This window comes from Bidens hawaiensis, unplaced genomic scaffold (genome assembly GCF_021521415.1).
Source record: "Bidens hawaiensis isolate Kalapana, Puna unplaced genomic scaffold, B.hawaiensis_p1.1 tig00025960_1, whole genome shotgun sequence".
Taxonomy (NCBI): domain Eukaryota; kingdom Viridiplantae; phylum Streptophyta; class Magnoliopsida; order Asterales; family Asteraceae; genus Bidens; species Bidens hawaiensis.
Genome location: NW_027494162.1, coordinates 119074 through 132674, shown reverse-complemented (window position 1 = coordinate 132674; position 13601 = coordinate 119074). Strand labels below are relative to the sequence as shown.

General features: G+C 34.1%; 4 protein-coding genes across 4 annotated transcripts; 1 reads left to right on the top strand and 3 right to left on the bottom strand.

Moving 5' to 3' along the window:
• Positions 1–488: 488 nt before the first annotated feature.
• LOC143572505 (uncharacterized) lies at positions 489–2974 on the bottom strand. Its single transcript, XM_077057655.1, has 8 exons — positions 2782–2974; positions 2608–2689; positions 2358–2537; positions 2192–2272; positions 1931–2094; positions 1483–1619; positions 1294–1409; positions 489–776 (listed from the first exon to the last, which is right to left on the bottom strand). The coding sequence occupies exons 1-8, from the start codon at positions 2940–2942 to the stop codon at positions 528–530; spliced, it is 1170 nt and encodes a 389-aa protein (XP_076913770.1). The 5' UTR covers positions 2943–2974; the 3' UTR covers positions 489–527.
• Positions 2975–6342: 3368 nt separating this feature from the next.
• LOC143572504 (protein GAMETE CELL DEFECTIVE 1, mitochondrial-like) lies at positions 6343–7483 on the top strand. The gene is made up of 2 exons (XM_077057654.1): positions 6343–7101; positions 7183–7483. The coding sequence occupies exons 1-2, from the start codon at positions 6463–6465 to the stop codon at positions 7369–7371; spliced, it is 828 nt and encodes a 275-aa protein (XP_076913769.1). The 5' UTR covers positions 6343–6462; the 3' UTR covers positions 7372–7483.
• A 578-nt stretch (positions 7484–8061) lies between these two features.
• LOC143572512 (uncharacterized) lies at positions 8062–9262 on the bottom strand. The gene is made up of 3 exons (XM_077057660.1): positions 8881–9262; positions 8492–8721; positions 8062–8414 (listed from the first exon to the last, which is right to left on the bottom strand). The coding sequence occupies exons 1-3, from the start codon at positions 9227–9229 to the stop codon at positions 8136–8138; spliced, it is 858 nt and encodes a 285-aa protein (XP_076913775.1). The 5' UTR covers positions 9230–9262; the 3' UTR covers positions 8062–8135.
• A 1504-nt stretch (positions 9263–10766) lies between these two features.
• LOC143572513 (uncharacterized) lies at positions 10767–13340 on the bottom strand. The gene is made up of 3 exons (XM_077057661.1): positions 12973–13340; positions 12177–12403; positions 10767–11200 (listed from the first exon to the last, which is right to left on the bottom strand). Exons 1-3 carry the CDS (start codon positions 13319–13321, stop codon positions 10922–10924), a joined length of 855 nt encoding a protein of 284 aa, XP_076913776.1. The 5' UTR covers positions 13322–13340; the 3' UTR covers positions 10767–10921.
• Between the last annotated feature and the right edge of the window lie 261 nt (positions 13341–13601).

Genomic DNA, 13601 nt, shown 5'->3' with positions numbered 1-13601 from the left:
TAATGTTCCTTAAAGTCCGTTAATGTTCATTAGTGCTCATTAGTGTCCGTGTGTTTGTTTGTCCATTAGGGTTCGTTGATGTCTGTTTATCCATTAGCGTCCGTTTACAATATTAACGAACAGACACAAACAACACGGACAAACTTAATTCCTTAATGGAGGGACACAGACACGAATTTTCGTTCGGTAGAGTGTTCGTGAACCATCCGGGCATCCGATTGTCCGACAAAAGCTTAACGGACGAATACCTCGTCCAATGCGATTCGGTCCTTGATGAGAAAACAAATTTACTTCTTCAAAGTGAAATGAACACAATTTCATCTTTATTATCCAGTATAAGTGTCTTGTTAGTTGTTATCACATCTTTATTATCTAATTCAACCTAGTTAAGTTAAACATAACACATAGCCTAATAACTTACTAATGGATGAATTAATATAACACTGCGTGCATAAAGTAAACTGCAAGAACTAAGTTTAAAAACTGATCATTACAATTTCGAGTCAAATTATCATATCATCAAAACCTTACAATTTGGAAGCACAAAATAAGGTTTTACTCAAGGCCATTGCAGCTTTCGACTCAGTCGGCCGGCCCAAATGTTTCCGGATAAAATCACCAGCCAACATGAGCTTTTTAAGGTCGATGTTGGTCTTCACACCGAGCCCGTTAAGCATATACACAACATCCTCCGTCGCTACATTGCCCGTAGCACCTTTCGCATATGGGCACCCACCAAGGCCCGATACCGATGAATCCACCACATTGATTCCCATCTGTTTATAATAAATAAAGTATCAGAGATGATTCAGAATGTTTATTAGAAGCGTGCATGAAACTGAAAAAAAAGGATCCAAACCAAAAAAACGAACGGAAACAAAAATTGATGGTTTGGTTTTATGTTTCTGTAAAATCCAAACTTACGGTTCGTTTTGGTTTTGCATGTAACCAAATTAACAGATTCTAATTTTTTTTCAACAGAAACCAAAAACCCGAACCGAAACAAATTTACAGATTTTTATTTTTCATTTCAAGCAATTTTTAAAAAGTTAATAAATATGTAACTCAAATATCTTAAGACCAGATGTATAATAATCAATCAGTTATTAATTCACAAAATTATTTAGGCAAAAATTCATTATTTTGGGCCACTTTTTTTCTTTTCGGCCCAAAGTTTTAAAACTCAAACAGCAAACCGAACCCAAACTAAAGACCTAAGTTTCGGTTCCCAAAACAGAACCGGGCCATGTACACACTAATGTGATACAATATTTTTTGTTTCTTCGATCTTACTTGGAGTGATACAAGAATATTTGAAAGGGCTTGACCATAAGTATCATGAAAATGTACAGCAAGTTTTTCCAACGGTACGACATTTTTAACGGCCTCAATCATAGGAACAACAGTACCTGACAATAAGAAAGTGGCATAAGACATAATATATAATTATTATGATTAATAAATTAATTCACATGATCATACCAGCTGTACCAACACCTATGGTGTCACCAAGGGAAATTTCATCACACCCCATTTTATAAAGTTCATCTGCAACATATGCAACTTTTGATGGATGCACATTGCCTTCCATTGGGCATCCAACAACACATGATATATACCTGGTCAAACAGATGCTTTTATTAGTCAAACTAGCTTCAGAAGTTATCAAAATGAAATGGGGAATTTTCATACGAGCCAAAGCGGGCCAATTTAACGCATATATGCGTTTGTGTGTATGAACGTACACGTATGTATGCATGCAAAGTTAGACATATCTATGTATGTATACGTATGTGTGTATGTATATATGTATGGATGCATTTATATGTATGTCATATGTGTATGTACAGTATATATATGGGTGTATTTATATGTATGTATGTATGTATGTATGTATGTATGTATGTATATGTAAGCTTAGAGGATCTACCCGCGTACAGGGATGGAGTGTTTTCTTGCGGCAGAAGTAACATCACGATAACGGGCAAGACTTTCATCTATACTACAGTTAATGTTTGACCGTGAAAACGACTCTGAAGCTGCAGCAAACACCGCCACTTCCTTCACTCCCGCTGCGAGAGCCGCCTCTAATCCCTGTAAGACCGCCATAGCTATTATCGGTCCCAGTTTGCTATAAAAAACTGTGACATTACTTCTATTATTATATATCAGCAAAAGAATACAACTTAACCTTAAGATTCGGTGTTAGAACAGGGAATCTAGCACCACCAACACTTTTAATTGCTTCAATCATATCCTTTGCGTCAGCCAACTACAAATTTGAATTTTTATAAAATATGCTAATATAAATCAATTAATGAAGAGACACAAACAAGCCTTAGTATTATTGTTATTACCTGTGGGACCCATTTCGGTGAAACAAAGCTAGTAGCTTCAACAACTTGCAATCCTGAATCAACCAACATTTTGATCAATTCAACTTTTACAGAAGTCGGTACGATATCTTTCTCGTTTTGTAATCCATCTCGTGGACCGACTTCCACTATTTTGACATATCTTGGTATAGTTTCTAATAACTGCAATTATAAAAAAATTATATATGATTTAAAAAAACAGAACAATAGTCTAAAATGACTAAAATTTTACCTTATGTTGTGAATTTGTTGTAATACTACAATTTGACATAAATCTATGTGGACTTAGACTACTAAAAGCAGGCGGTCGATGTCTGCAATGAATTAAGAATATTTCATAATAAGGTTCTAGTAGTACTATAAAGATTTCCAAATTGCATATTATATAATAATCACACATGCTTACATTTGATTCTTAGGTTGACCAAGATTCCCTGTATTCATGTAGATTCCATCTGCAATTTCATGCTTTTGGGAAGCTAATGGCATCGAAGAAGTTGGATTGTATTTGTGGAGAAGAAAAGATTTCCTTTTGGATAAATGAGCAATGACCTTAGATGATAACATTAAGATATATATGATAGTCCGCTTTGCTTGCAATTTACCTGAAATTTTGGAGAGAATAAATAAAAGACGCAAAATTGCATTCAAGAACATTCATTTCTAGATTGGTTGATACAATAGTTATGTGTATAAATGTAAAACAAGATAATTCTTTTTTTTTTATTATAATATCAGACTAATAAGATATAAAGTTATGAATCTCCAAAGAAAACAGACGGCGGTTATTTCAGTAATGAATTTAGTTCTCATCAGTGCTGTAAAAATCGCAATTAGTCACCGATTAATTGGTAATCGGTATGTTACCGATTCGATTTCACCTAATCGGACCAACAATTTGGTAGTTGATCAAATCCGGTCAAAATCGGCCCAAATCTTTCAAATTTCGGCCAAAATACGTCAAATTTAGGTCAAAATATGTCAAAAGTGGTCAAATTTCGGTAAAGATTGGTCAAAATCTTTGAAGTATTTGAAAAATGATACTTATTAATCCAGTCCGATAAAAAAGTTTGAAATTTATATATAAAATTTTGTATATATAAGGCTTTAAACGAACCGAAAGTTCCTTTCCTAAATAAACAAACACGAACATGAAATTTGATTGGGTTTGCAGTTGGTTAACCGTAGGCTTGTCCAATAAAAGCTTAACGGGCGAACATGAACAAAGCCAACGGTTTGTTTACAGCAGCCGTAGGTAAGATTCATTTGCAGATTGGTTGATACGCATAAATGTAAAACAGTTCCAACAGAAAATAGACGGCAGTCATGAATTATCAGTTGACCAGGTTTGACTTTCAGTTTGAACTGTTATACAGCTTTATAATTACAGCAATTTGAATTGACAAACCAAAATCAGACAATCTAACATCTGCCGTGTATGTGTATAATGTTCGAATTGCTCAATTAATAAAAATAAAAAAAAAAGAGGTTTGATGGTTACCAGAAGTTGATCGAGAGCTAGTGGTTGTGTGCGATTGAAGATCAAAATCCCGATTCGTTCGTTAGTTTAATGCCGTGATCATCCACAACACGGATCTATATGCAGAAATTTAGGGCATAATAATAATAATAATATTATTATTATTATTGTTTTAACTTTTAATATTGTTTCCAGTTTTTTTAACCCAAAATGAAAATTGGGAACACATAATTTTTAGCTTTTCATTCATTTCTTACCAAAATTAAATTTGGGAGTCATCTCTGCTTCTTTTTTATCCTTTTTTTTTAACGACCAACTAAGTAACACGGGGTACTCCGTACGTGACCCTTATTGGCTAAAGGTAGCCCGAGCCAGCCACTAGTACGGACGGACGGAGTCCCTAGCGGTCCACCTATTGAGGGATTCACCGGATAAAACCCGACCCCCACGCCAGTCAAATGGCACAACGTCGATGAGCCGGTAAAACCGGGTGAAATCAGGACTCGAACCCTGGCAAGCCAGGGTCATCCCTCATATCTCCCATATAAATTAGTGATAGTGAGATTTGAACCTCATACTTCTTTTTTTTCCTTAACTGGAACTCCAAAACACAATAAAAAACGACTCGCAAGTTTATAACTTTTTTAAATTAAATTTTAAATTTGTATTCATACAATAAATAAAATTTTAAATGAGTGTTAAATTTATAATTTTTTTATATCCCGTAAACCATACAAATTATATTCTAACTTAATGGGCAATATTTTTATAATAGCCAACAAACACATAAATGCCTAGGTACTTTATATTGATTGACTTAATGGAAAAATGTCATCGGCAGCTGGCCCAACCTAGTCGTACGGAGCTCTTAAGCACCTCTAAGTTATATCCGACAGTTTTGAGGAAAACTCACTCACCCGAATGTCCACTGGTGGTAAAACCCGAACACCCTCATGATCGAAATTGAAATCACAAATATCACAGTTTTCCTTCATTGAGTAACTCATATCCTCTCCAAAGTGTTATTTGTGGGGATTAAACATGAATCTCCAGTAAAAAACTTATATTTTCTATCAATACAACACACTGAAAATTGGAAAGGATTTGTATAATATATATTTATTAATATAAACACAGAAATTGATGTCGTGGTCATCCACAACACGGATCTAATAACTTTTAGGATTTAAGTTTTCCGTGTTAATACATTACACCACCTAAAGATATATTTGGTTTAAAACTAAAAATTTATTTGAGTGACCCGAGACCTAGAAATCAGATCCAAGAAAACTCAAATTACTTCAATTTCAGTTTGGGATCATGTTTGGAATTGAGTTTGAAAAGTATTTATTGACTTATTAGTTTTTTTAAAATGCTAGAATTTAAGCTTTTTAAAAATTAACTTTTAACCCTTTAAAAAAATTATGTTTGCCCTTTTGAAAACAAGTCGCCTCCATCCAGAGAGAACCAGACATCGACAATAGCTGGCCGCCGGAAACCGCGAGGCCAACCATCGCTTGGCTGAATAATTATCTGACCCACAAGATTCGGATTTCAATAAATAGGTAAACTTCCTTCCTTCCAGTTCTTTAATTTCATAATAATTTGCAAATGGAATTATTGTGAAGAATTAGTTTCCAATGGCTCAACTTTTTCAGACTGATTACGGGTTAGGTGTTTGAGTCTTCTTGAGGTTGGTTATATCGAATTCAGCATCTAAAACGGGTCGGGTTTTAACTCATGAAGCATAAGAAACTTGAAAATTGTATATATTATATATAAATTTGATATTATATGGGTCTATTTTGGGGATTTTGGTGAACAATGTGGCACATAGCTGATTTCTTGATTTAAAAAATATGTGAATGTGATTCTTTTTTATTAGTAAGCAATAGTACAAATTAATATGTAAATAAAAAACATTAAATCAACTGCTAAAAATTGGGTTTCGGGTTTTAATTCGGGCGTGCTAACTTTGAGCTTGTGAATTGAATTAGAGTATTAGACAGTTGGTATCTATTCCTTAAACCAAGGTACATACATACATTACCTTTCGATTTTAAACCTAGTGATGATGGTACGGCATTCTCACTGTTTATATTTTACTTATTGGATTTGCAGTTATATCAATATTGACCTCGGATCATCACTTCCTACTTTGTTTTATTTTTTTGTTTTATATTGCTTACCTGATTTATATTTTCCACTTTAATTCCACCAATCTAATCAACTACAAATGAGTTTGTGTAGCTGTAAGTGACTTATTATGACAACAATAATATATGCACTAATTTTATAACAAAAATATAGAATTCAATTCAATTTTAAAAACTCAATGAATTTTATATTGGAACATATTTGTTTTCTTTGTTGCAATTTGATTTTGGCTTCTGTACTAGATTTTGGAATTAATTCCATCATCGGGCCTTAGGAAATCTTAATATTCAGTAAATTTGATTATTATTATTATTATTATTATTATTATTATTATTATTTTGCATTTAACATCTAAGAAAACTAGTGTTGGATCATTAAGAAGCAGTGAATAAAGCTTCTTTATTTTTGGATTTGTAATATTCGCTTGCATTGTCGATTGCTTGGCAGGAGATGAGGAGGAACTTGTTTGGTTTTTCTTGTCTAGTGAAAAAGCACCAATCAACAAAAATCTCCTCCGTGACAAGGAGGCTGCTATCAAGCAAGTCGAGTGAATGGAACGACGCGTGGGAAACAGCCTGGCTCCCTGAAGATTTATCGGCCAAAAACCGAGCACCATGGGAAACAGATGTCAATTTTTCTATTTCACAGGATAATCTGGATGCGGATACAAAGGCCTTTGTCGAAGATATGACCGATAACTGGGAACAGAGGAGAAAGAAAAGCAAGAGAGAAGAAGAGGAAGAAAGACTCGTGAAGTTAAAAGAAGAAGGGATTTCATTGGAGAATGCGAAGAGGGATCACAGAGTTGACAAACAAAGGCTTCATGCCGGTTTATGGGTTAAGGAGATTGAGAAGATGGAAGAGGCTAAACTGGCTCATTCTATCGATGATCATCTTGACAGGTTTCTTGACACCGCTTCCGAGATTTTTGAGTCTGGAACCAGTCAGTCAAAAGATTTGAAAAATAAGCCCGATGGATGGGAAACAACAGCGGCCGAAGATGGAGGAAACATATGGGAAATGTCTCAAAGAGAAGAAGACATTCTTGTTCAAGAGTACGAGCGTCGCATTGCTTTCTCCAAATTTCAGGTCGTTCTTTATGAATTAATTAATATTGTGTTTTGTTTGGAGAAAAGAAGTTTTTGACGACAACTGTGTGTTGTTTTGCAGATAGCTAGTTTTATTAAGCAACATATATTCAGTCGAAGGAGACCGATTGACGGATGGAAGTACATGATTGAAGAACTGGGACCGAATGCAAGAAGAGGAAGTAAGGGGAGTGTTTCGAGATTACCTAGTCTTGCTGATCCAGCTACTCAACCATTTAAGGAGGACAAGACCAACACAAGGGGAAGATAACTAGTTGTATGTCACCTGTTAGTTGGTAACCTTATAATTCATAATTGTGTTTTATTAAACATATGAAGTGTTAATGAGGTTTGTTACATACTTTGTTCGGTTTTGGTTTTGCATGTAAACACGGGTTGGATTATCAAACCACATTGTAGGTGCTTTCGGGGACATATAAATGATGTTATTCCGACCTAAAGATATCAATAGGCCGCACTCTTGAAGATGAGATGGCATTTTAATCTTAGTCGGATTAGATACACTTATACCATACATTGAGCTTATAAGAATAATACATAACATGTTTTCTCTCTCCGAAAGATAACAAGTTATTGGTTGGGTTCAACATAAAGATGTATACTCGTATTTTTTTAACGGCTTATAATATTAAGGTTTTTCTTAAAAGGGCCACAACTTTTACAAAGAAGAATACAACAATTTGCATAACGTCAAAATATATTTTTACTTATAAGTTATAACATAAATGTTACAACAGGTGAACATGATTCCCTACTATAATTACAACATAAAGTACATGTTGTATGAATAAAAAACTATCATGTATGTCATATTTATTATAATTTGACGAATATAAGTCTATTTTATATAATTTACTATAAAACGATTGCAATAAATTTGACGAATATAAGTCTATTTTATAATTTACTATAAAACGATTACTATAATTTACCTTAAGTCTATAAAAGATCTTGTTCAATATACATATCGATATCAACACGCTTTGCAACATACTCATACGACAAAGTGTAAGTTTAAAGTGATGAAAAAATAGGTACACCTGACACGGTCATTCCTGCGTCTACAATGAACACATTACCTGTCACGTAATCAAATGAGCTAGAGATTAAGTACCTAATCACCGACGTCAAGGCTGGGTCAATAGTGCCAAGATCTTTTAGTGGTACTATATTTGTAACCACATTTTTAAGCCACTTCTTTTGCATGAGTTCCTCTGTAATCTCTGATTTAAAAAGGCAAGGACATATAGAATTTACCTTTATCTTGTGTTTTCCGAGTTCCATTGCCATCACCTACATTGATTATAAAACAAAGTCATGAAACAAAATAGAAACCAAGGCTTGTAAAGTTGTGAGGACAAAGCACGGACTTTTGTCAAAGTATTCAGTGCCGATTTTGAAGAAGCATATGCAAGAGATCCTTGTGTGTATGTACGTTGAAGACCGGATATTGAAGAGATGTTGATTATTGATCCTGCTTGATTAAAAGCATGCATATGAAGGCCGACATACTTTGACACCAACCATGAACCTTTTACATTTGTATTAAAGGTTTTATCCCAGTCTTCTTCCGACAAATTCAATGAATTATGTACAGGACCTAAATACACATGTAATATCAAAGAAGTAAGCTAAGTTAAATCAACACATACATATATATAGTTGATTTTATAAAACATTAAAAGGTTATAAGATATGTGGTTATTCAACTTGAAATATGTGTAACAAAAAAAATGTAGTATATGATGACTAAATACACCTGTAATACCGGCGTTGTTGATCAAAGCATCGATACGACCAAAAGCATTCCAAGCCTTTCTTACACATGCTTCAATGGCTGGACCATCAGCACTAACGTCAAGCTCCACCGCGACTGCCAACACGTGGTGTCCATAAGCGATGTCCGAATTGTTAATTTCATCACAAAGAGCCTTGAGGTGGTCAATTCGTCTAGCGGATGCAATGATCTTGCAGCCAGATTTGGCTAAGTCGATACAAAACTCCCGGCCAATACCCGAAGATGCGCCGGTTACCATCACGATCTTGCCTTTGAGGTCAGACCATGGTTCGGGTTCAAAGGTTGATACATGTTGAGAAGAATCCGACATTGATCTTACTATGTCGTTAGCAAATTTTAAAAATTGTGTGTAACAAATAACATAAAGTCTACCATTTGAAAGATAGAATTTAGAGGTGTTGACCATGTGATGTGTTGAGAAGTTTCATAAAAGTCAGTATTAGGTTAGGTGTGAGGAAACAAACAATTAATCCAACAACAAAAAACTGGAATATAAACAATTGATTCAAATTATTTTTTTTAACCAAAATTACGATTTGATTATTAAATTATTTTTAATAATGTCAGTGGAACAAAAACAATCAAGAAATTAACAACTAACAATAAACAAATAAGCACGTTTGTCAAATGTTGTGTGCCCGTAAGATAATAAGAAATTAAGAAAGGCTAAGTTAGATAAAACTACAAGAAGTTATTAGTTGAAGTAATACGCACCTAATATTTTAATTAACTTAATTTTCTACTCTAACTAGGTTTCCTTATTATTTATTTTTATTCTTTCAAACTTTTATGTATTATTTTTTCTATAAATTGTAATTTTCGGTTGAAAAAAAATTCGAAAAGTGTTCCAACTTAGAGTGTTTTTGGAATTGCTTATTTAAGTGAAAAATGGAGTTTTGTTAAAAGGACATATTAACTTATGAATTTTTTAAAAGAAGTTTTTAAAAAAGTGTTTGGATTAGCTTATGTGATGGGAAAAGCCAAAATGACTAAATATGACATTCTTTTTTAAAATAAGTGTAATGGGTTTTGAAGGTTTGAGGGGTGTAATCAATAAATCAAACACAATAAGTTAATAAGTTACACTTCCCCAACTATTTAAGCCTCCTAATATTGCCTTGTTGATAAGTTAAAATCCGTATGGCTTTTTTGTTCGCCAAACAACTTATATAAGTTATTAATCTATGAAAAGTTCATAGGTTGTAAGGAGCCTCAAATAAGTAATCCCAAACACCACCTTAGGCTTATTCTCTTCTCTTTACTTCTTTGAGCCTAACTCACCCTACGAGTTTATCGGAAAAATGGCCATCTCGAATCGGTCACTATCAATTTGGTGCTTTATGAGAGGTGTGACATAGCTAATATCTCGAGTGACGATATAGTTATCATATGTATACAAACGCTACTAGCATGCCTTATGTGTAACAAGTGCCAGAATAGCATAGGATCGAAAACGTACTTTTATAATTCAAATATATTAGACAAAAATTAGTAAAACCCAACACGTTAGCGTTACACCATCTCATCTATAATGGGTACAACCCACAGGCCACAATTGTGTTTGTAATTAAACACAATTATTGGGTTTGCTCGATTGAGTCGTCTTGAAGCTACTCATAATCAAAAACTCTTGGCCGAGAGTTGGAAGATGTCATTTGGAAAAAACTTCTTTCAGAAAGGTTTAATGTTCAGTCTCTGAGAATCGTAAATGAAAAGACCTTTCTATATGAGCAAGAACGATCAAGAAATTGGTAGATTGCTTTGTTGCGAAAAAAATTTTTGGAAATCCATCGCCATTTGGTGGATCTTGGCACCCTTATTGACTCATCAACTTGAGTTATAAACGATTCACATATCAAATAACCGAAGGCGGCTCAACCATTTTGAGAACCCAAAGTAAATCCATAAATGATAGAAAAAGTGAATAACCTTGTTGAAGTTATTTTTTATCACAATATATCATCACTTTACAAGACAAACTTAAATTATACCATTTGTAAGTTCAAAGTGACGAAAAAATCGGTACACTTGGCAAAGTGTACCCTGAATCTACAATAAATATGTTACCTGTCACAAAATCTGATGAACCATGAATTAAGTATTTGACCAATGAAGTCAACCCCGGGTTAGTAACACCCAATTCTTTTAAAGGCATAGTTTTTGAAACCACATTTTCGAACCATTTCTTCTGCAGAAGTTCCTCTGTAATTTCAGATTTGAAAATCCCGGGACTTATTGAATTCACTCTAATTTTGTGTTTTCCAAGTTCCATTGCCATTACCTGAATGCATAACCAAGATAGTCAAATATAAAAGTCAAAATCATAATGCAGCATTCATGTTGATCACCACAGCAATAAAGATTTTAAATTGAAAGCCTTTGTAAGCACCCATCAAGAGGTATACATGGAAAACACGCTAGAATGTTAAATTTTGACTTTTGAGGTCAAATGCAAAAAATTTTGACCTTATATGAAGTCAGTCAAGTTTGTTAAACCCGCATTGTTCAGTTTTTGGTCATTTATTACAAAATGCATGAAATTAAGTAGAACTTAATGTAAATCTAATAATTTTTTTAGTTTCAAAAGTAGTCTATTTCAAAGGTCAAAGTTCAAACTACATCATGCATTTCCAATCTGTTAAAGATACTTACAAGTTATTATTTAATTTTCAAATCAGTGCCGTTTTAAGAGCTTGTAAGCACTTAAATACACTTTAGGCAACTTTGTGCCAACTGAATTGATCTGTTTACTCAAATCTGTTTGTTTTAATCGTCACAACAAATAGATTTGAAATCAAAGCTTTTGTAAGCACAAAATACATACAAGAAAGTAATATCTGACTCTTGAGGTCAAATGCACATATTTTCAGCCTTATATAATTAGTAGCATTTTTTAAACAAGCATCATTTAATTTGTGTTCAAAAATCTACTCAATTAAGCAAAGCTCTGGTACCATATATCTAATCAATTGATGCAAATTTCAAAAGTAGTCCGTTTGACCTCAAAAGTCAAACTAATCTACTTGACCTCATAAGTCCAAACTAATCTATTTGACCTTATAAGTCAAACTACTTCATGCATTTCAAGCATGAAACAATCTGTTAAATATGGTAAAAAAAATTATCATCTAATTGTCAAATTAGAAACTTTTAAAAGGTTATAAGCATTTGAATACCCCTGAATTCATCTGTTTTTCTTTTTTTTCATAATCATATGAATGCACTAAAATTTCATAACTCAAATTTGTCTGTTTTACCTTTGTCATGGTATTCAAGGCCGATTTTGAAGAAGCATATGCAAGAGCACCAGGTAGATGGCCGCGATTAAGACCCGCAGTTGAAGAAATATTAATTATCGATCCTCGTTTAGACGCGACCATTTTGAGGCCAACATACTTTGATACCAACCACGATCCTTTTAAATTTGTACCAAATGTTTTATCCCAGCCCTTTTCTGACAAATTCAACGAATTCTGCACAGGACCTAAATTCAAAATGCAGCATTAATAAATTAGCATCAGTTTAACTTAAAATGTTTCCAGATTTCATCTCACATATGAAACAGTTTGCACTCTGCAGGACCAAAATTACCGTCAAAACTAAGAGTGCAAACGAGCCAAGCTGCTCGTGAGCTACTCGAGATTGGATTGATTAAAAGCTCGAAAGGAGCCGAGCCTTATCAAGCACAAGCCCGAGCCGAGCCTCAAATAAAGATTGTTTAGTTATCGAGCCTGAGCTTGAGCCTTGTATTGGAAGATCGTTTAGGCTCATCGAGTCTTAACAGTATTTTTTAAATTTTAACTCTTGGACTTCTATGTATTGCACAACTATGTAGGGGTGAGCAACCGACAAAACTGAACCAAAATTATTTAAAACAGAATTAACCGAAAACTGAATTAGTAGAAAATCGTTCATCGGTTTATTTGTGTAAACTAGCCGTGCTCGAGCTTAAAAAACTACTCACAAGACGAACTAAAGTTAAAAAAATAACAGCATCCAAATTTAGGCTCCTTAATAAATAAATAAATAAATAAATAATAGACAAGTTGTTACCTCTAATACCGGCGTTGTTGATCAAAGCATCAATACGCCCAAACGCGCCCCACGCCTTCACCACGGACGCTTCAATTACCGGACCGTCCGCGCTGACGTCAAGCTCAACCGCCACAGCCAATACGCCGTCGTTTCCGGATTTGGCTAAACTGTTAATTTGGTCGCACAGAGCCTTTAGGCGATCGATTCGACGTGCAGCGGCAACGATCCTGCAACCGGATTTGGCTAATTCGATGCAGAATTCCCAGCCGATACCGGAAGATGCGCCGGTAACCATCACGATTGTGCCGCTCAGATCTGGCCATGGTTGAAGATTGGAGGTTGTTACGTGTTGAGTTAAAACCGCCATTCGTAGTGGTGGTGAGTGATAACTGAAGTTTGTGTTTGGTGTTTTTTTAACATTCATATAATAATCCTCTTTGTGTGTATTTGTTTTATAGTTAATAATTTTGCTAAACTTATATGATAAGATTAGAATAGTCATTATAAAGTATTAAAAACCTTTATTAAACAAACAAGCATTAACGAATATAAACGGGCGTACACGAACGTAAACAAATATTATTAAACGTTCACAAACACAATCAAGTGAACACATGGCCTATGTTTGTGCTCATTCATTTTGTTAA